This window comes from Sinohyriopsis cumingii, chromosome 17 (genome assembly GCF_028554795.1).
Source record: "Sinohyriopsis cumingii isolate HCF-2022 chromosome 17, ASM2855479v2, whole genome shotgun sequence".
NCBI lineage: Eukaryota > Metazoa > Mollusca > Bivalvia > Unionida > Unionidae > Sinohyriopsis > Sinohyriopsis cumingii.
In genome coordinates this window covers 74,164,678-74,188,495 of record NC_142977.1, presented here as the reverse complement: position 1 = coordinate 74,188,495, position 23,818 = coordinate 74,164,678, and the positions used below count along the sequence as shown (strand labels likewise).

The 23,818-nt window shown below is 36.1% G+C and overlaps 1 protein-coding gene across 3 annotated transcripts in view; it reads right to left on the bottom strand.

Annotated features, from left to right (window-relative positions):
* Positions 1 to 23,818, bottom strand: part of LOC149779246 (vitellogenin receptor Yl-like) — a 102,182-nt gene that overhangs the window by 51,808 nt on the left and 26,556 nt on the right. For all 3 annotated transcript variants that reach the window (XM_089939827.1, XM_089939830.1, XM_089939828.1), the window contains 6 exons: positions 22,544 to 22,657; positions 20,872 to 21,040; positions 19,110 to 19,329; positions 13,085 to 13,289; positions 11,944 to 12,063; positions 2,711 to 2,930 (listed from right to left, as the gene is read on the bottom strand). In XM_089939827.1, the coding sequence (XP_089795953.1) occupies positions 2,711 to 2,930; positions 11,944 to 12,063; positions 13,085 to 13,289; positions 19,110 to 19,329; positions 20,872 to 21,040; positions 22,544 to 22,657 (1,048 nt within the window). The remainder of the gene's footprint in view (positions 1 to 2,710; positions 2,931 to 11,943; positions 12,064 to 13,084; positions 13,290 to 19,109; positions 19,330 to 20,871; positions 21,041 to 22,543; positions 22,658 to 23,818) is intronic.

Genomic DNA, 23,818 nt, shown 5'->3' with positions numbered 1-23,818 from the left:
GCACTTCTATACACACACCTCTATACTCCATGATTGACTTTATGCTATAAGCCAATAAAAAGGAACATTTTTTTGTATTACGTATATGGTTGAAATAAAATCTTGAATCCGAACCTAAAGCTCAGTGTTACAATTTCTGGACATGTCCTAGCAGTTAATGCACTTCCCTGATATACTGATTATTCCCCCCCCACCCAAATTGAACATGTGAAATGGAAAAGTCCCACATACAAATAATGCTGAGTACTTTGTAAGCTTGCTCTGCTGCTGCATATAACCAAAACTGAATAATTCATTAGAACTAGAAAAGTAGATCACAGTGACCAAGAATGTTACTCTTGGCCCTTTAAATGTATGCACTTTAGCTTGCAGTGAGTGGAACTCAAGATGAAAGCAGTCATTGAGTTTAATCAAAGACAAGGGTAGTTTTGGAGGAAATGAGCTGAATGAAAACAAAGATTTGTATTAGAAAAACAGATCCTACTACAGACATAAAAAGTGAAGTTTCAAAATTCAAACAAGCAGAACAATTTGAAAAATTCCTTTAAATGTCAGGGTTTTTATCTACATATACAAATATTCATACTAAAATTTCATCTCTCTATCCTGATCATTTTAATCATGAAGGTGTTTGTACAAAAAGTTCAGAAATGAGCAAAACATTTAGAAATGCCAAAAATAGGAAGATAATTTAAACCAATTATAGCCTCTATGGCTGACCATAATAAACCAAATTTCAGTGTTCCAAGTTTTTTTGTCATCCCACTAAAACAGATTTGGGACAGACAATGTGCATATTGATAGAAAGACATACAACTTAATGGATGGACAGAAGCAGAACAATATGCCAGTGCACTATCATTGTGGGCCATAAAACCTTCAATATCATGCAGGCATATGCAAGCTAATGTGCTTGGGCTACATCTTGCAGGCAATCTAACATTACATCTGTTTATATCTACATCATGTGGAGCAATACATTGTCAGGTTTGACCCTGGAGAATGTTGCAGATGCCTGCTCTAATGCCTGCACAAACTTAAGTCTGATACCTGTCCAACAGCTCAACAATGATGCCTGTCCCACAGCTAAACAATGATGCCTGTCCCACAGCTCAACAATGATGCCTGTCCCACAGCTCAACAATGATGCCTGTCCTACAGCTCAATGATGCCTGTCCCACAGCTAAACAATGATGCCCAGCTGTCCAAAACTCAACAATAATGCCTGTCCAAAACTCAACAATAATGCCTGCCCAAAGCTCAACATTGAAGCTTGTCAAAAGCTCAACACTGAAGCCTGCCCAAAGCTCAACACTGATGACTGCCTAAACTTAACTCCAATACCTGTCCAAATCTCAACACCAATGCCTGCCCAAACTCAACTTTGATGCATGTCCAAAGCTCAATATTAATGCCTGTCCAAAGTTCAACACAAACACCTTTACAAAAGCTCAACAATGATGCCTGTCCAAAGCTCAAATCTGATGCCTGCCCAAAAAGTTCAACACGAAATGCCTCTCCAAATTAAACACTGATAATATCCCACCTTTATTTCCTATTTCATGACAGTTCATGCAAATGTTAGAGAAAAGCAGCTAAATGTACGATTTAACAGATGCCCACCACAATACCCAAACAAATACCTATTCTGCTGTTGAAGATGCAATTCCAGTGTCATATTTATGTTCTGCAAGTGAAAGGACTTGAAAAACATCCTTAAAAAGAACGAGATGAACAGACATACAGATGGACAAGGGTTAACAATATGTCCTACCACTGTCAGAATGGAGCCACTCTTCTTCTCGGGGCCCTGAGTTGCCGAGTGGTCTAAAGCGCTAACCGTTCCAGATCACTGCCATCTCACCTCTGTCTGCGTGGGTTCAAGTCCAAGGCTCGGTTAGCGTGGGTATGTGGGAAAGCCTGCCAGTAGCTTCTCGTGGGTTGGTGGTTCTTCTTCCTCCACCAGTTATACTGGCCACCATGTATAACCTATCTTGTGCTGAAAAATGGCATTAAACCCTGGAACAACAACAACAACAACAACAACAACAACAACAACAACTCTTCATCCTCTTTGTATTTCCAGCAAAATAGCCAATCACTTAGAATACAGATGTATACAATGGACAACTGGAAGAAATGTCTGCCTTCAAAGCTCAGGTGATATTCTACATGTTAAGGATTACAGAAGTTCTAGGTTCAAATCTGGATCCTGCTGCACACTGGTTTCCAGTGAAATCTGGCACTTATACTGATACCCTACAATACCCTCATACTTTTTCTTCAACCTACAACATGATAGGTTGCTTTGCATGGTGACCATGGTGAATGCGAGTCTTTCAAAAATGGGAGAAATGTGCCACAGGCTTTAGACAGGAATGCCTGCAAATGCAGATCTGGGATCCATAGTTTGCAGCTGGGCTCTAAGTTGCACAAGTAAAAACAATACTTGTTCTCTGATGGCCTCTGTTAGTCTGTTAGTGGCACTAGGCTAAATTTCACCATTACCAAGTCTGAGCTTCAGATTGGCTACAAGACGAGTCCAAATGGACACTGATCTTTCCAAATAGTTACACTATATAAAAAATTTTTGATAATTACATAAAAAATGGAGTCAAAGAATAAAATGTTTTGATGATTCTCCTTCTGAAATATTGAATTAAAATGGAAATCATTTGATAGTGAACTAACTTTTTTTATAATGGCTTACCCAGTAAGTGTAGGAATTGTCCTGGGTACCATCAATATTTCTCTCTTCTCTTTGTTGTAAAACACAACTGTATCTACTTTCATGTCAATATCAATTGCATCCACCTGGTTTGTCTGTAAGAGTAATTTCCCTTGCTTCTCACCATCCCCAATATACAGCAGTGGGAAGGAATATATTCCAGTGCTACTGCTGATGACAAGACTGGGAATGCGACTGTTTTCTGAAAATCCAGGAAATTTAAGTTACAACCAGTCAAAACACCAAATGACTTGGCAAGTAATTAATATAAAATATGTTACCATGGTTACTTCTCTTTTGGATAAGGCATTCATAAAAATGAGGAAAGGTCTTTGTTATATTCTCTAGATAGTTCAAGCATGGAAATGATTCAGAGACTATATCACAAGCAGGCAATATAAAATGAGATTAAAGTTAATGAACAGAAAGGCCTGTGCATGCACATCAAGCCCACAACTAAAGCACTGTTGTGAAATGTGCAACCTTGACCCAAAGGTCATACAACAATTCTCTATGGCTCTGACATCAATTCCAAGAAAGCAAATGTTTCTTGTAAATTGCTAATCTGAGAATACTTGCCTGATCACATTATCACAAGGAATATAAGCCTGTTACTTTCTGAATCCTGCCATTACTAGAGGATGAAAATTCATCTTGTCTGTCTATATTATATAGACAATGGTCAATAACACTTGCCAATTATCTACCCTTGCTGCATCTAGGTGCTGCTACATTTTTAGCTGAGCAAAGTACCAATGAAGATGCTCAGAGTGGCAGCTGGGTGGGTTTCAATTAATCTGAGTAATATTCTCGGAGAACATCCGACTAGAAAAATTTGCTCTTGAATATGTTACATGGTCACACTCCCATTTAGAGAAATGGTAATTAGTTGAGATGGAATACTGAGCTTTGGGAATACTTCAAGGCGAAGAGGAGGGGATGGCTTGTGTGAATGATAGTCTGCTCTCCAACTTAAACCAACAGAATCTATGGTCATGAAATCATCTTTCCAACAAAGCTAAGAGGATGTGCTGGTTTAACTGGGTCTGGTGGTGGTGGTCATCGGGACCTCTGGCACAGGACATACCAGGTTCAGGTTTTGTCATTGTGGAGCTAAATCCCCAAGATAAAAACCTGATAAGTTGACTCTGCATGCCAGACAACAGTTTCTGTGATGTCCTGGATTGAAACACTGCATCTGAACATGAGGCTCAGAGACCACTCAATTTCATCAGTGGAAATCATCATGAGGCAACTGATCTTTTGAGACGTTTAACCCCCAAAAGCCATGCAGGCTGGGTCAATATGGGTATGTGAGAAAGCTCACCAGTTGTTTCCTGTAGGTTGGATTGTCAAGGGTTCTTTGTCCACCAGTTATACTGGGTGCCCATCATGTGCCAAAAAATGGCATTAAACCCCAAAACCATAACAACTAAAGCAGACTAAAGATGATGTCCTGCTTTTCCGTCTCCATGAGGAGAAAGTCATTTGAGGTTGCCATGATTTGTCTGTGTGCTTAAATAGTGCTTGAGGGTCCAAGCAGGATCTTTCATGGCTGCTTATCTCGATTTGTCTATAGGTGAGAGGAAACTTATGACTCTGAATGCCCATTGACAGTAACCCTTCTTGGTTATTAAAGTCTGGTTGTGTCACGAGCATTACTGAGTTACTGAGTTAATTCTATCTGAACTCAAGATAGTTCAGGCCAACTGAAAGGGCATGTAACTCAATGCGTGCTGAAGCTTTGTATGGTAACAGCCATAGTAATATCCAGGTTAATGGCTCAAATTTATCTGAATTGAGCCTTGTTAATACCCAAGACAGATTCCATTTTGGAAACCACATGAGGGATTTTGGTCCATTCAAATCAAAATTGGCTAGTAGGTCGATGGATCATTATTGTGACATTGTGCAAACGTGAGGTGTACAAGATTGTGACTGGTTATAAATTCCATACACAGGAGACAAAACACTGGAATGGGTTTAGATTGCATAATGTCCCAATTCATGTGAAAACTGAGTGGTGCCCTGAGGCATAAGAAACTGTTTCTGACCTTGATAAGAATAGAACTTACCATAGGAGAAGATCATTCAGATGTGCCATCATTGCTGTAGAGGAAGTTGGCTGGAACAAGGTGATGATGCATTCCATATTTTTTTAAAGACCTGGGGGCTGTTATTAAGAAAGGATGGAAGAAGCTGAAATTGGTAAACACTGTTGCTGTTAGCCAACTGAAGAAACTTGTGATGCCAAGTGAATAGGGACATGAAAGTGGGCAGTGAAATTGAGACTGATGGCATGCTCATCCCTTTGGATGGAGAGTCATAGAGATCTTGCAGTCTCCAATTTGAATCTTAATGAAGAATGCATTTGGGGAGACAACTCAAGGTCCATATCAAGCACAACTTATCACTGGTATTTTTTATAAGGAACAGTTGTGATTAGAATCCCAGAGATTGTGGTTTTCACATAATCTCCACCATCTGTTTGTCGAGAAGCAACAATCACCTGCTGAAATAAACTGTCCTAACCATCTGATGGCAGATCCCTCAGAAGAAAGGAAAAAAGGGGATGGATAAATGAAATCCAAATTGCGCAATTCGATTAATTTATTTTGAGGAAATAGGTTGATCCAACATGGCTAGAACTGCAGGAGTACAACACCCACCAGTAGACTGTGGGAGGTGGAGGTAGCAACTCAATGGTGGGAAACAGGAGACTTAGGGTTAGGGTTCAAATTATACACCTGTGCCGTATATCAGTCTGATTCATGATATGCAGCCTGCAATACAATGCATATCAATACACATATGAACTTTATGAACAATCCATTTTTGGAAGCTAGATGGTGCCGTTTCATGTATGTTGACATTCTTGGTTTTATTTCCAGTACGCAGACTACAGATAGACATATAGTTATCATATTTATATGCAATTCTCACTGATGAGAAGATAATACTTTCAAAAATGAAAACTGCATTATACTTTTAAATTTTATTTTAATTAGGCTCAGTATTCTGCCCATTGTACTACCGGTTGGTTGCAACGAGTTTTATCCAACGTTTTAGGCCATATAATGGTGGCTCCATATAACACCCTTTGTTTTCAACCACATGAATAATTTGAAAACATTACCATTTTCATGTCTCAGTTACACTTAGAAGACAAAAAAATTTCTTCAAAACAGAAGAAATAAAGCAATTTCCTCATGCAGAGAAAATCTCGCCTAGAACAAATCCGTGCAGGGGAATAAGTTTCAATACCAACAAAATCTATCAATTTATTTCCTGCAGATGGAAAATACTGCTGCAGCCATAGGTACTTGTATTTGTTAGTGAAGAAGGAAAACTACTGACTACACCCAGTCCTATTCTATATTTTTCTTTTAAAAGGTGATAAACTTGAACAGTTTGAATTCTGTCCCATTGCTCATTCTATCCCGATTTCATTTTTCCATCAGCACCTTCATTCACTGGTTCAATATTTCTGCATTAAAAAAAAATCCAAATGTGTTTCCAATGTATGATTTTGAGAGATGACAGGATTTTATCCTAATGGAGTTAGAAATGGTCATAGGTCAATATTTACCTAAACTTCAATCTCTTTTTCCTGCTCCACTTTCTTATAGCTCTTTAACTGAAATCAACATCTTTGACAGATGCCACCTCTAGTTGTATAAGCATTAATATGTTAATTAATTCTGAGTATACTCTGTTCCTTTTCTTTGTATCAATATTGTTCTGTGATTCTTTCTGAAGGGGCATAAAAACAGCTAGCTTTGTCAACTTCAATATGTTTGGAAACTAATCTTTGTGACTTGTGTACAATTACCAGACATCACAGATCTAATCTTTTGGATACATCTGCTCCAAAACAGGAATTTTCACCAAGATAAACTTCCTTTGTTAAATCAGAACTTTACTGACTACTATGCCAAATTTCTTATCTGCTCCATAATGCTGTGCAACGGTATTTAGTTCATCAATGCTTGTGCAGACAGAGGTATTAAAATAAATATCTTAATTTAATTTTAAATATCTTTACTTCTTTACTGCATTTTATAGCTAATATTTTATTCAATTTATTCTAACCCTGATGTGGATACATGTATTATGTTCTGTAGCATATGATCCACAGGGCGAAATTTGATTAATTAAAAAAATGAAAATTGCATTATATTTTTAAATTCTATTTTAATTAGGCTCATTAGTCTGCCCTTTGTACATTTAATTTTGAAATATCACTGAAAGGGTCATTCTATTTTTTGTCCATCTAGCATGTACAACTTGTATTTAACACCATTTCAGGCCCAAAATCACTTATTGTTATATCCATTAACACTTTCCCAGCTCTAATAATCTGATATACTTCATAACTTTAAAAATTATTGTCATCACTATCATCAAAAAGTATTTGCCAAGAATGAAATTGTAATGAACCAGGTAGGTAGCCCATATTTTAAACACGCATTTGTAAAACATTCATACAAATTTTGCATGATTCACACCCTGACAGCATCGACACAAGTACTTGACAAATCTAACGACTTTCCCCACAAAGTCTGTTCCTCTGCCAATACTTCCTGTTTGTCACGCAGATAATAACCTATACTGATTTCTGACTGGTGGTCAATGTTTAACCTGAAGCAGAATAAGCAATAACCACAAATGAGAATTCAATGTAAAATCTTTCAACATGCAGCACACCATTAGTGTAGCTTTCAAACTGACAAAAGGAGTCAAGATACTATTTGAGTAATGATGAGTAAAGTACTTTAATTATACATGTGGAACACATTTGGAATGTGTAATATATGCTTTACATACTTCTGGGTTAAGATAATTAGCATGGAATGGGGGCGGGGCCAGCTTACGAACCAGGTCACTTTGTGTTAACTTGTAGATGGCAAGTGGGTATTCTCAAAGAATCTTTCATCTTTACTAATAAACATGAGTACCTGTGATTGTAAATGCTGTTTCAGATGGACTATAATTTTACAGAATAACAAGGCAACTGATAATTATTCATGACTGCTGAAGGATAAAATAACATACATACGGTAAGTATCATTTTGTTTGGATTCTCCATCTACTGTATCAATATGTGTATCATTTCAGCAAAAGTAATGGTGCATCGATATATTGATGAATCATTTCACCCTTGCTTGGGGTGGAGAAACTTTCTTACCACCACTGTAAGGGATGATCAGTCTGGTTTGGCACCTGGCAAAAATTTGAGATCTGAATGGCACTTGGATATAAAATATCCTTTTTGCTTGGCTTACATATTGACCCTCTGTTGTGGCAATGACTTTGGTTTTAAATAATGTCCTGTTCCAGATCCAGATGATCCATCCCAGGTGGTACAGACGACCCATCCCAGGTGGTACAGATGATCCATCCCAGGTGGTACAGATGATCCTTGTGAGTAAGCCCGGAACACATGGCAAGCCGGTCAGCACGTTTACATGGGAGGGAACTTGTGCCAATTGGACTGCCTAAAAATGGTGGTAAATTCACCCACTGTGTCACAATTACCTGTAGATATTTAAAATGTTGCGTTCTCATCACCCTCCTTTCTTCGCCTTGGTTGACTTTTGCAAGAACGATAGTCCATATGCACTCGGACCATATGGCACACACAAAGCATGGTACTGATGAAATACATTTTCTAAATACAAGACACAAATCAGGGGAATTTTCCTTGGCTTTGAACAAATATATTACTTTTTTATTTCACTGAAACTACAACATAAAACCAAAAAATGAATAAATGAATGCCGAGTGTTAACAAGTCACAAAAATAACACTTGGGACAAACAGGGAGAGTGAACAGCAGGCAGTGTGCATGAAACCATGAATCGCATCGTGCATCTATAGCAAGAATGTTGCAGAATACATCCTAAGTTTGAGAAAGTGACAAATTCACAAAAATACTGGAATAAATTATAAAATATAGTAAATACCAATAGTAGAGGAATGATTAATAAACAAAAGAAATCCAAATTTCTAGATATATGGTCAAAATTCACATTTTTGGCATGGATGGACAGAAGTTTCCATTTTGATTTTGTCTGTACAACAGTGAAGCTTAACCCATTTTATCCTGAATACGCCTGCAGTCATAGTATCCCATTTTATCCTGAATACGACTACGGTCGTACTCTACTACATGTGTGTAGTGTCTCTAGAAACCTTTTATACATCACAAATATTTGTGTACTTCTTCACCTACACAGGAAATGGTTAAAGCATGCATGCGCAGTGAAATTTAAAAAAAAACATGATTGGAAAAGAAACTTGACTTGAAAACCGATCGATAAAATGATGGACGACAACTCTGATGTAAACATGGATGTTGATAGCGAGGGTAGCGACACTGAAGTTGAGGATTTGGATGATTCTGATAATGATATTTACTTCAATGATGGGTTACAATTGAATAAAGTTGATGAAAAAGATGATGCATGGCTTCATGCACTTTTCGACAGTGTCTCCGAGAATGAAGCTGACTGAAGGCTTTCAAGAGGAATGGGTCCTGGATGATTTTTCGCTTTGGTTGCAGCCAAGATTTAAATTGATAGAAGGAGCAACTGTTCAACACCCAGAAGAAACCGATGCACAACATTATTTTGAGTTACTTTGGGATGATTTAATATGGAAAAAACGTGATGAAACAAATCGTCATGCTGAACAGGAGCGTAGAAAAAATCCCCCCCCCACCGAAGTCACCAAGATGGATGCCAGTCGATACTCCCACAATGAAGGCATTTATAGGCTTATGTTTTGCCATGGGAATAATTCGTCTTCCATCAAGACATAATTTTTGACAACAAAATAAGTATATATTTGTCATATCCTTCAATAAAATCATGTCTTGTGAAGATTTGGTCTCGTGACATATTTGATCTGATTTGGAGGTACTTGCATCTCCATGACAATGAAGAACAAGCTGCAGAGCCTCAGCCCGAGGGAAGACCAGGTAAATTAAAGAAAATTAGATGGTACCTGGATTATTTAGACCAGAGATTTTCATCAAATTTCATACACAAAGCAAATGCAACTATTGATGAAAGCATTATCAAATTCAAAGGAAGACTCTCTTAGACAGCATCACCCAGCAAAGCCAACAAATTATGGTGAGAAACTCTGGAATATGGTCGACAGTTCAACTGGATACATGCACAGATTCCAGGCATACACCAGCAAAGAAAATGGGCAAGATAAGGGGCTGGCTTAGAAAGTCGTAATGGATCTCTGCTCACGCATGTTTGGAACAAATCTGACAGTCTATTTTGACAACTTTTACACATGTACAGATTTATTGAGAGACTTGCATACTAGAGGGGTGATGGCCTGTGGAACAGCCCATAACAACAGGAAGGGGTTGCCAAAAGACTTGCTGCTAAAACAGCTGAAACTGAAGAAACACTAGTACAAAGTCGCACAGAAGGATGAACTTACATTTTGTGTTTGGCAAGATACAAAAGCTTTTTGTGTCTTGTAAAATTTTCAAGATCCATCATCACGTGGCAATGTAACGATGTTCTGGTATGGCTGTTCAGCAACAGGTTGAAGTTTTCAAAATGCTATCAGATTACCAACAAAACATGAAGATAGTAGATCTCTGTGACCAGATGGTTGGGTACTATCTTCTACATCACCGGTCAAACAAATGGTGGCATCTAATTTTCTTTTATCTAATGGAAACTTCGGCGTACAATGCATATGTGATTGCAAGGGACACAAATCCAGAGAGAGTCAAAAGTATGTGGCCAACATTTCAGAGCTATTTGGATGACTTAGTTGCATCTCTGGTTGATGACAAAAGAGCTGGAAAGGCTGCAGCACTTGTTCCAGAGTCTACCAGAAGAACAGTGCAACATACAATTGAAAAAATGTTTGACCAAAAAAAAACCTGTCATGAATGTTCACTGGCTGCTCAACCTGGACCAAGAAAAGGGGTGACAATTTGGTTGCAGGGAAAGCAATGTCCCTGTTCATACCGAATGCCAGGTGAAAACGCATAACTAGGTGTATAAATGCTTAAAAGCTGATGTTTAGACAACTGATATATGGCTGTTTTAAAAATGAAATACTTTTTTTGCAATGTGATGTGGACATTTTTATTCACCATTAAAGTATTATTATTATTACTGACATAGTGAGGATGTGAACTTCAAAATTTGGACAAAAATTGTACTGATTAATTTCCTTTATCTTACTGAAAGATTTCTAGGATTAATTTGTGACAAGTTTTCATGAGAAACTGCATGCTGACGTACATGTTCCAGAATGTGAAGTAAACATTGTTCCATGTGTCATGTTGTCCAGTTTTAGTAAAATTATTATAACTTTTGAACTAACAGCACAAAAACTTCAAAGTTGGACCAAAATACTAGAAACTGAATTATCTTTATTTTATTCACATACTATTATGAGCATTTCATTCATCTTCATGGACAAAAGATTCACTGATCATGGTAAGTTTTATGATTTGTTTTTTTTTCTTCTTGCAAGTCATATTTCAAAATACAGTTGTGAGCATGTAAATTGGTAAATGATAACAAACATGTATCACTGTGTTGCAAATTGTATTACCTTTTCAGAGATATATATTTTTATATATTTTATAAAAGAAATAACATTGTTACAACAGTTTTAGTAAACATGGTGAAGGCAGTCACAATTTCTGCAGCTGCTGCTCTATGATGCTCTGTTTTATCACAATGTACTTAGAATTGCTTCTCAGGAATCAGGCACTGCAGTTGAAATTGGGAAACAGGATAAAATGGGTTAACTGGCAATGCCTAGATGCAACAGAGGGAGATAATGGGTAAGAGTTACTGCCCTTTTTCTACATGCTGTAGACAGAAAAGACTAATTTTGGTCTTTTAGTAGGGCTGGAATTGGGAGATAGCAGGCTTATTTTCATGAAGTTGATGTGATAGGGAATACATTGGAAGGAGATGGGTAAAAGGGGTGAGCAAGCATACTGTAGAATGAATGGTCTTAGCTTATTGAGATTCACAACTAATATAAATAAAATTTTTCAACACTGCTGCAGTCAGTTGAAAAGAAACTGCCATATCCAACTAATTACAAGGACTAAACAAAAAACTGAAATCAATTTTCTTGTTTACTTTTAGTAAAGATTTTGTTTAATTTTGTTTCCATTAAACACAGAAAAATGAAAGTAGGTAATTAAATCTTACTTTGGCAGCTTGCTCCATCATCCCCTAAAGACAGATAAACTGGACAGGCACACTTGTAACCAAGGGAACTGTTACTAAGGAGGCAAACATGGCTACAAAAAGCTTTCTTACAGGGATTATCTGAAAGATAAGAAAATATACAGACCTCTTGTACTCAGAAAATCAGCATTTAGGCTCAATGCATCATCCACCCACATTAGTTCCATTCAGTTGTACAGTACAAACATATAGCAAGAAACATGACTGCTATCCTTCCAAACTTCACTGTAAATTTGACTGCAGCACAATGCTCAATTTTCATATAATTTTGGTAGGTTAAATTTACAAATGGATCAAATCTGCAACTTTCTGTCATAGTATAAAATGTAAAATACATCCAACTGTGATAAACTTCAATGGTTATTAAGTTCATTAATGATGCAGATTCTAGTTACCACACTACAAAATGCCTATAGTATATCATATATTTCATTAATGATGCAGAGACTAGTTACCACACTACATACTGCCTATTGTACATCAGATATATTTCATTAATGATGCATATTCTAGTTACCACACTACATACTGCCTATTGTACATCAGATACATTTCATTTATGATGCAGATACTAGTTACCACACTACAAACTGCCTATTGTATATCAGATACATTTCATTGATGCTGATTCTAGTTACCACACTACAAACTGCCTATTGTACATCAGATATATTTCATTTATGATGCAGATACTAGTTACCACACTATATACTGCCTATTGTACATCAGATACATTTCATTGATGCTGATTCTAGTTACCACACTACAAACTGCCTATTGTATATCAGATACATTTCATTGATGAATGAATGCCGAAAGGGAAGTGACACCTGCTGGCCTTACCTAATCCAGTAATGTTATATAGAAATGAATGCTATACCTGCTGGCCTTACCGAGGTAATCTTGTTATACTAAAATGAATGATATGCCTGTTAGCCTTACCTATTCAAGTAATTTTGTTGTACTGGCATGTATGATACACTTACTGGCCTTACCTACTGAGGTATTCTTGTTATACAGAAGTGAATGATATACCTGCTGGCCTTGGCTATTGAGGTAAATCTTGTTGTACAGAAATGAATGATACACCTGCTGTTCTTACCTGCTGAGGTAATCTTGTTATACTGAAATGAATGATACACCTGTAGTCCTGAAGGTCGGATTAGGTTTGATATCAATTTCTCTGGTTTCATTCCTGTGAACTTGTCTGCCATCATGATACTCTTCTGCTGCACATCTGTCCAGTACAAAGTGTTGGCTATGATGGAAACACGGAATGGCTGGTCTAATATATACGATATAATTACCTGGATATGAGAAATAATTTTCATAACATAACAGGTGACAAAATATTGTGTACATGAGGAAAGTAATGTTTTAAATAAATTATTTTTCTCAATACATAACCAAATTAACATTAGGAAAATAAACTCTGGTCTACCTCCTGAATTCAGCGTTCCCAGAAGACTGAAATTTCATCTTTACCTTATATGTACCATATCTGACATGGAATAAACTCACCAATTACCACTCATTTCCACCGCTAGGCAGCTGCTGATATATTCATTTTAAGCCAAGTGATACACTAATAAGGATGCTCGCAAGGCAAAGTTTGATAGTAAATGTGAGCAGGCAAGTATTCTCACATAAACACAAGTTACTAAAAACATAACTTTCTCTTTCAAATATGTTCCACAATTGTATTAACATAAGAAACAATAACAGGAAGATCAAATACATAAGCATCCCACCTCTACAATGGGTTATCCACCCTGATGGAGACGACAGTGGAATCTGTAATGGAGAAACAGCTCCCTTGATGAGAAGGCAGCACTAATGATGGTCATATGACAATATCAATGTACAAGCAATGAACAATCTATTAGCGAAAGCTACCAATGCATACCCATGAAGACATTTTATTGTAGCAGTAGATCGATTGTCGAGTTTATGACAGCACTTGTCTAAAGACACCTTATCTTGTAAAAATTGTGCATTATATATATATATATATATATATATATATATATATATATTTGTACAAATGTCATTGTAGAAGGCCTCATGGAAGACTAAACATTTGACCAAATAGGCTACTTGAAATAAAGTCATTATTATATTATTACTATTATGAGGAGGTTGTGCTGTTGTTAACTTGGTCTGGTGTTTATCTGGCCTGCAGCCACAGGTTCATTCAAATTAGTTTTAAATAGCCAAGAGACATATTTGGTCCCTGAGAGACTTATGCTAAGCATACCCACCAGTTAAGCTAATATGCCATAACTCTAGGGTTTACACAGCTTTCCAGCTCTGACCAGAAGTATGTCTGAGAGCATGGATAGGAACTTGCATCATTGTTTCTCTTTAAGTATTGACTGAGACGGGCAAGCAAATGAACCCATGGAACCATCTAATCTGAACTGATGACAGTTCGATTCCATCAAAGGTCATGAAAGTCAATCACCCTGCATAGTGGAGCTACTGTAAACATTTTCACAAGATTTGCTGTTTACATGTTGACCACTCTGAGAATATAAATTGCAACATTTTATTACAACCAACATTCAGGTCACAATGAAACATTTTTGACTTTCCAGGATGCTCTTATCTGATAAGTAGCAGATTTTATTTTCCTAATTCTAACTTGATTGGGAGCATATTTGCTGGAGAAATTTCTGTAAGAAATGTTTAAATTTTCAAGCTTGAAATTTCAAAACTTTTTTGGTAATTATCATTCTGGTAACTTGCATATAAAATTTCCTTTAGATCAAATTTGTTTTCAATGCAAATGCTCAAGTCACGAAAAAAGATTGGAAAAGGAAAAGTTCAGTTTAGGAATCCACAGTGTGCACGTCATGGAATTGTGTGTATTTATTGTTTATGAATATTTGGAATCAGTGTACCAGGGTTTAATTTCTGTGAATTTATTCGAGGGTGATTTATCTAATTCATACATTATTTCGATGTAGTGTAGTAAGTTCGGTTCACTCCTTGCTGCACAAGCAAAGTGCTTACAATGGGAAAACAGATTTACCTTGAGCACACAGGCTCTGCACTGCAATACAGCCAGTGAACATTCAGGCTCATGGTACATTCAAACTTCACATTTCCTATTTGTATTATTGGACAGAATTGTTTTGTTCTAATATATATTGTGCATTTTTGATAGTTCTGAACTACAATGTAATGTTAGATTTTATTAAAGTCTGTTTTCAGGTTCACCAGTATGTAACTTAACAGAAGGATTGTATTCACATTAAAGTTGCATGAATTAAGGGACAAGAGAACGTTACTTCTGTACGATTCTCATCAGGTACAGGTTCACATATGAACCTGATTATTATGATAACCTTATACAGTGTCCTGATATGAATTTTATAAAATCATCAACCCCTCTTTGCGTATGCATCACATCATTGCATGTTATACATGACTGTTGCTGATATTACATGGATTTAGATATTATATTTTCAGCTAAAAGGGGTGAAGGGCTGAAATCAGTGAAAGGGGTGAAGGGCTGAAAGCAGTGAAAGGGGTGATGGGCTAAAAGCAGTTAAAGGGGTGATGGGCTGAAAGCAGTGAAAGGGATAGAGCATTAATGGCAGAGCTATGTTGCATCTTTGTGTCTGCACCATACTGAAGGCGTTTTAGCCATGTTGCTAATTTGGATTTGCATATACCCAGTGTGCTGCTGTTGGTGGTGATGTTGGCCCTAAGAAAGATGGTGGCTATCTTGTAGTGAGGGACCAAAGCTTCAGGACTGCAGGAAACAAGAGGTTCTATGGATCCTTAGACCATGAACAGACCATTCATGGTGGCTCCTTGACCATCTGGCAGAGCAGTGGGGCTGGAATTACCTTGTGGTTATAAATCAGATGCCACAAGATACATGTCCCAATTTCTATTAAATCTGTTATTACTATTTGAGTGAAAAACTGTCATTGTTTATATCAAACCAGTTATCACCGAGTGAAACATTATCATTGTTTTGAAATTCACATATCATTGGTTGAGTGCTTGATTATTGTTTCTTTCTGTGCTTAATATTTGTTTGATTTCAATCCATTTATTAATGCTGACTGTTATGAATTACATTTTCTAATTTGTTCCAGTTAGGAAAGGTATCATTTTTCTCGTTATATTTCAGTTATTCAGTTATTTAACCCAGTGCACTTAATTGTGTTTCGAAATCCAGTCATGGAATTCATGGACATGAATTTGGTGTAGGATTTTTGCAATCTTTAATCATCAATAAATAAACATTTTCGTTATCATTCTTAGTGTCTTCATTGTAATAATCTGACCCCAACCCAGTTCATCCTGTTACAGTGCACAATGGGATGTAACAAATTTGTCACAACGTTTATGCATTTCACTGGCAAATTACTTGTTTCACTAGTAAAAGATATTCCTTTCCTAGACTGCATGTGGTTTAATTGTATATTTAACTATAGTTTAAATTTTTTTATTAAAAAAATACTGAGCAAGAATACTGAAATTGCACATGATATACCTGTTTTCACAAGAGAATGGCAAATGGCACATGATATGTCATATCTCACAGGAGTAATTCAATTGGCACATGATACGTCATATCTCACAGGAGTAATTCAAATGGCACATGATACGTCATATCTCACAGGAGTACTTCAAATGGCACATGATACGTCATATCTCACAGGAGTAATTCAATTGGCACATGATGTGTCATATCTCACAGGAGTAATTCAAATGGCACATGATGTGTCATATCTCACAGGAGTAATTCAATTGGCACATGATGTGTCATATCTCACAGGGGTACTGCAAATGGCACAAGATACAGCATATCTCAATCATCCCTACCAATGACCTTGGCCTTTAAGATATTTTCTTACTGCAAGATAGTGTGAAGACCTGGGTTCATCAAGATATGTCAGGATTAAAAAGTGACAACGTGGATAAGGAATCTGATCTCTGCCTTACTTCGCTACTGTTGAGATTTTGACCTCTGAAATAAGTTTGCTTAATAATGAGGCTACAGGGGACAATTTACCTCTATGAAAAATTGACCAATCATATCAAGCTTGTGTGCAAAGTGTGCAACATGCAGGGTTTTTAACAATTTCTAAAACATTTTTTCATCAGAATTATAGGTTACTGCATTTGTATGGGAAAATATGAACGAGTTTTGGGATGGAATACTGCACGACCTTGGGAGTGCAGTATATCCTTCCAAAAAAATGAGTTCATATTTTCCCATACAAATGCAGTAACCTTTTTATTATATGCTATTTGTTTTAATTCTACCTAAGGTTTAATTATATAAACAAAATACACTACAAGAAACAAAGTAAATGAATAAATGCCGTATTCCAAACTAAATACACAAGCGCAGATTTGTCATTACACAATGACATCATTATTAATGCGCACATAGCTCGCCCAGATAAATTTGAACTTAGTCACACGCTTGACATAACTTTCGAAAGAAAATGGCGTGTCTAGTTCAAATTGAGATTTGCAGTTATATTGTGAATGAATGCGCATTGCAACAAAGTTTCCATTTGATCTGGAATGAATATATTTTGGTATTTTGTTTCAATTCGATGAAAGTTTGCGATTTTGGACTGGATTCATCTGTGCAAATTATACACGAAATACATCGGATTGAAGTGGCGTGGGAGAAACGTGTTTACATCTGCAAATGTGTTTCTGTTTCTGTCAATGATTGTTTGAAATCATAATGTGGGAAAAATATGAAGTCTTTCAATTGCAATTATCAAAAAGATGCTATGGAATTTAAAGCTCATTTCATTTTGAGTGCAGTAAGGAGGATGCAATTGCACTTATCATTGAAATTACAGCACAATTTTGAAATGTGTAATCCAGATTGAAAACCTTCGACATGGCTCATGTAATTCGGATTTGCAGAATTAAGAAAATACATTTTGAGGACATTCAGGATGTAAAACTAAGTATATTTTATTTTGCCATTCTTATCAGATAAAGAAGAGAGTATATGACTTGTCACTTGTATGTTATTTGTAAGGACCTTATCTTCTGTCTGTTATATAATGTAGCTAGCCTAAATCCATAATATTGTACCAATGCGGAATGTGCCAAAACAGCTGGGGTTTGTTGCAGTCCATGAAACATGTTTTACTTCATTCAGAAACAAATTTAAACAACCACAACGTAAAGAGCCTCTTACGCGAGTGTACATGATTTGTGCACAAATCAAAAGTGCTGGCATCTGCCTCCATCGTTTGTTTACAATAGAAAGTAGTTCCTTTATGCACGTGAATGCTATGTGTATTGTCGTGCGAGTTCAGTATCGGGTAATATTGAACGATTCTGACAATGTAAAGTTAACGGGGAAAAAAATGAGCATATAATAAACAGATTTTATTGTACAGATCATCAAAATCAGTTAAAAAACTGAAAATGAAAACCAGATTTTTTCATTGATTAATAAGCGTCATTTTGATTCTTACTTCCAATGCACTATTACAGCCCTGGTATAAATATGTGGCCAACTCATTTGTCCCAAAGTTTGTCATTGACTATGATTATGACTAGATCTTAGTTCCTGAGTGTTTTGTCATTTTGCAAATAACAGGTATAATTAATGTGAAAAGTGCCCCAAAATGACAAGCAATTTACAAATCTATATTTTTACACCTCTAAGACATAATTGCTCCTTTTACTTATAATAGTGACTATTTTTATGGTACAAAAATAGTTCACTCCAATTAAAATGCATTCCCTTATGAGCTATGAATGAAATAATTTAGCATGAAAAACCTTGCTTACAAATTTATTCAGGTACATGGGAACAAAAATACACAGTACAACTGCTGTCAACCTATAACAGGACATTATTCTGTAACAAGGATCTTGGCAGAAAATATTACCTTCTTTGGAAAATCCTTTGATCTTAAGCTATCTTTGTCTAGCTAGGAAAGGCAGAGTCTTAAACTGAAATATAATAATCTTCAATATTTAAAAAAAACCATAACATCCCAAATTTGCATTTTTGGAATTAAGAATGTATTATGCCCATGGCCAATGTACTAGAGCATGAATTCATGAGAAGTACAAACTTTTTAATGATACCAATAAACGATTCAGCATACAATTCCCACCTTGCGATCAGTTCCATCCAACCGGACACTTTCAATGACAGGATGCAGTTTGTCCTCATCCACCCAGAAAAGCTGCTGTGAGAAGTAGTCAAGTGTAATGCCACTGGGCCTGGACAGTCCGGTAACAAGGGTAAATTTCCCTACTCCATCTAGCCCTGTACGCCCTATCTGACCCGACTTGAGGTCCTGTTTTTGGCCCCAGTCCGTCCAATACAAAGACCTGTCATATGGAAATTTTTTGATTGAAACCAAGCATTCATTTACTTACAGGAAATTATTTTATCACAACAAATAATAAATTTCATATATGGAAGAGCTGCAATGGTCAATATTGAATGTGAAACTTGCTGAATAATGTCCAGCTCTGACCAGCCTTGACTCACAAAAGCTGGACATTATTCAACAAGCTTTATAAATTCAAGCTCATTACCTATTCAAGATTCTGTTTATAACAGTTTATATTTAGAGTGGAAAGAAAGAAGGAAGAACACAATTTTTGGCATTTCATTCCAACTCTGACACTGCACCTTTCAATTCTTGCACGTGGAAAAATGAGACTAGATTTGTAGCAGTATCAAACAATTTTAAAACAAAGATTTAGAAGTATATTATTTAACAATTATAATAGCAACTATCCTTCTAATCAATAGACCATTTATCAAGAACAGGATATCTGTTTAAAACTGGGCCACTGCTGAAAATTCCTAGGTGTTACATAGTTAGGTCTGCAAGGTTTGTGGTAGTCCAGTTAGGTTCACAAGGTTAGTGGTAGTCCAAAGATTTCTCGCACCCTTCCCACCCCATATTTGGTATTTGGACATTGATGCTCAGGTGTAGGATCACTAACCCAAAAGTTTATAGCAGTGTATCTTGTAAAGGGAGAGCATTCAAGGTGTCCAAAATGCCACAGCATTGTACCAGATAAAGGCACAATATTCATGTTGCCCAAAAGTTTATAACAGTGTACCTTGTAAAGGCAGAGCATTCAAGGTGTCCAAAATGCCACAGCATTGTACTAGATAAAGGCACAATATTCAAGTTGCCCAAAAGTTTATAGCAGTGTACCTTGTAAAGGCAGAGTATTCAAGGTGTCCAAAATGCCACAGCATTGTACCAGATAAAGGCACAATATTCAAGTTGCCCAAAAGTTTATAGCAGTGTACCTTTTAAAGGGAGAGCATTCAAGGTGTCCAAAATGCCACAGCATTGTACCAGATAAAGGCACAATATTCATGTTGCCCAAAAGTTTATAACAGTGTACCTTGTAAAGGCAGAGCATTCAAGGTGTCCAAAATGCCATAGCACTGTAGCAGGTAAAGGCACAATGATCAAGTTATCTGTGATATCTGTCTTCACGACAATAATTTTTGTATACTGAATCAAAAACTTAGTTTTTGTCATGTGATAATGAAATTTTTCATTTGTGTCCATTCAATATGAAGGCTTAAGTCCAATTCAATGTGAAAGATAAAGTCCTATCCAGTATAAAAGATCAAGTTCCATCCAATATAAAAGATCAAGTTCAATCCAATATAAAAAATCAAATCCCATCCATCTAAAAGCTCAAGTACCATTCAATATGAATGACGAAATCCCATCCGATAAAATTATCAAGTCCCATTCAATATGAAAAGTTCATTCTTCTGTTCTTTCATTCCAACTTAAATGAAAAATATTGAACCCAACTGTTAAATTGCATGCCAAATTGGCACTCATACAAAATATTCAAAAACTGTGCTGATGATGACCTTTTCAATATTACCTTGACTGACTATTCAGAGTAATACCAACTGGACTGTAAAGATTCTCCAGAATAATAACACAGTTGTCTCCCCTGGGAGAGCAAGCTAGTATGTGTCCAAACAAAGTGTCCACAATGTACAGATTAGAAGTCAACCAGTCCACAACAAGACCCTCAGGAAATCCCACACCTAAAAAAGAACGTTAACACATCTTGTAAACTGTTACATAAAGGAACAAAAGAACATCACAAAATATTTAAATCCACAATAAAGATGTACTTTTTTGTAACAAAAGATATTGTAGTTTTCAAAATATTATAATACTGTATTAATAAAATATATTGTATTCACATTCTGCAATTGGTATACCAAGAGAATCTGTATGACTATTTTCATAACTTAAAAACAAGAAAATTAACAAAATCATTAGAGGTCCCCATGCTGTTTTTTCCATTGAGTCAACTTCAAGGTCAATCTATGGTGTGTTCACATGTACATATAACATTATGGTCAATATATGGTGTAGGCAGATGTGCAGAAAACAGGTTAATCTAATGGTGTCAGCGGTTGTACACATCACAAAGAAGGTTAATCTATGGTGTACACATGTACACTGATAATATTAAGGTTAATCAATGGTGTGGGTTCGTGTACAGACAACATTAATGTTGTGGACAGATGTATAAATAACATTAAGTCGATCCATATTGTGGACAGATTCACAGCAGGTATAGCTAGCTGTTCTTATGGATGTTGTGTACACTTTCACACAGCTCATATGTATTTCATCTTTGGCATCTCAGCTCCAAAATAAAATGATTTACTAACACGAGCTCTGCCAAAGTTTCATATTCTTTTATCATTCTTCTGAATTTCTGATGAGAAGGATCTGCATGTCAAGCCTACATTCAAATGATTTTTAAAAATGATCAAAACCAGAACAGTTGACAAATACCAGAAAGTGACTGCTACATCTTGATAAGTTCTGCAGACATGGCTCAAACAACAACTGGACTGGTAGAAACGCCAAGCTGTTAACCTGAGAATTTGTTAAAACAGTGTCACTCTCCATTTCATTATTTATCACCAAGATAAACCAAAACACAAAGTCAGATTAAAAAGCTAACACTAATCTACTTGAGAAGTTTGGAATGTTAATGACTCAAAATGGAGTTTTACAACTGATGAGTCAGTTAATCCAGCAAAACATTTGTGACAGTCAAACAACCAAAACTCTAATCATCAAACAGAAGACAATTATATATATTCTGACAGCTTGGAATTTTTTTTGATTTAATAACCAATAAGGTCAACTTTCCATGTCACAATACCACAGCAAGAGTCCTGACATCTCAATTATGTCATAGTTTCTAATGGCACAGTGTGGAATTTCAACAGACTAGTGTAATTTATGACTTTTTACTAATCAAATGATGTGTCTCATTCACAAGTTAGATAGTATAAAACTGACATGTGTCTACTATGGTTTGTTTAGTGGAGTGAACCATTTGATGGAAGAATAATGACCTGTATCTTAATATGGCATGTTTGGTGGAATGAAACATTTGCTGGAAGAATTCTGACTTGCATCTTTGGCATTTGTGGTCAATGAAATGTTTGCTGGTAGAAAACTGACCCGTATCTCCCATGGTAATTTAGGTACACTGAACATCTTGTTGTAAGAACACTGACCTGTATCTACTATGATCTGTTTGCTAGCTTGAGCCGATTCCTGGGAGACAACTGAGCTGTACACAGTCTTGTTTACAGAATCTGTCCAGTAGAGGGCATATGCTGGACCTATTACTGAAAATAGTGATAAGAAAAAATCAATGTCTTTGTTCTGTGTAGGAAAACCGGAAATAATCTTGGTTAGCCAAAAGAAATGTAAAAAAAAAAAAACGTAAACATTGGCTTAATATGGAAACCCATTGCAAATTTAACTCGCATTTGTTTCTTTTACAAAATAAATTCAACATAAAAAATGTTGAACAATACTGAACACAAATATTCCTAATTTTCAATGAATGTGGAAAGAGACTTGACATGATTGGAATTTGTGATGAATCATTGCATTTTCTCATTTTATAATTTAAAAAACTGACTGAAAATTGTACATTAATACAGCTTTCAGAAACAAAAATTCTACTTCTATAAAAGAAATGAAATCTTGACTGATTATAACATTCAGAAAACTAAACATTTTGGAACTCTATCAAAAGTCTAGGTTGGCAGACCACAAAAATGGGTCAGTTGTGAAAACACTTATACTTATTTCTTTTAGGCCTAATAATCTAATGCCATTGACAGCACATGTTACGAAATCAACTGTTTTAAGTTCTTAAGTTTCCGTATCTTTATACTATATTCAATTGCACAACAGAAGCATTTGTCCAATATTGAATGGCCTCTAACAAACTTAATTAAATTCTGCTGAGCAGTATTTAGAAAATGTTTTGCAAATTTTACCTTTGACTCTTCACTGTACAAGTTATAGTACAACTGACATAGCTCATGTACATGTCGAGTCACTTTTTGTGGCTACAGGTGTCATTTTGGAGAATTTAATTACACAAACCGTTAAATGGTGTTTATTCACTTTATTTCACACCTTGTCCATTAAAATTCCATTGAAGATTATATAAATTCCTCAAAAATGCTTAACAGCAAATTCAATGATAATATATTTCATCATTACGAGGCACAGTCAAGCAAGCATAGTTAACCCATTTAAACCAGTTTTTGTCATGCGCTATATAAGAGGGAATGTGCCTGCAGTTGGGAAGAAGCACTACAAACAAACATATGCAACAATGTTCTCATTTATAAACAAAGCCTGGGAAAACACGGGTAAGAAAACAAAATGGCACACCTGTCCAATAAACTGGAGGCAACTGCATAACTTCCTATACATCTTCTGCATGGTATGTCCCATTTCAATTCATAAATGATACTTATATTCCTTCA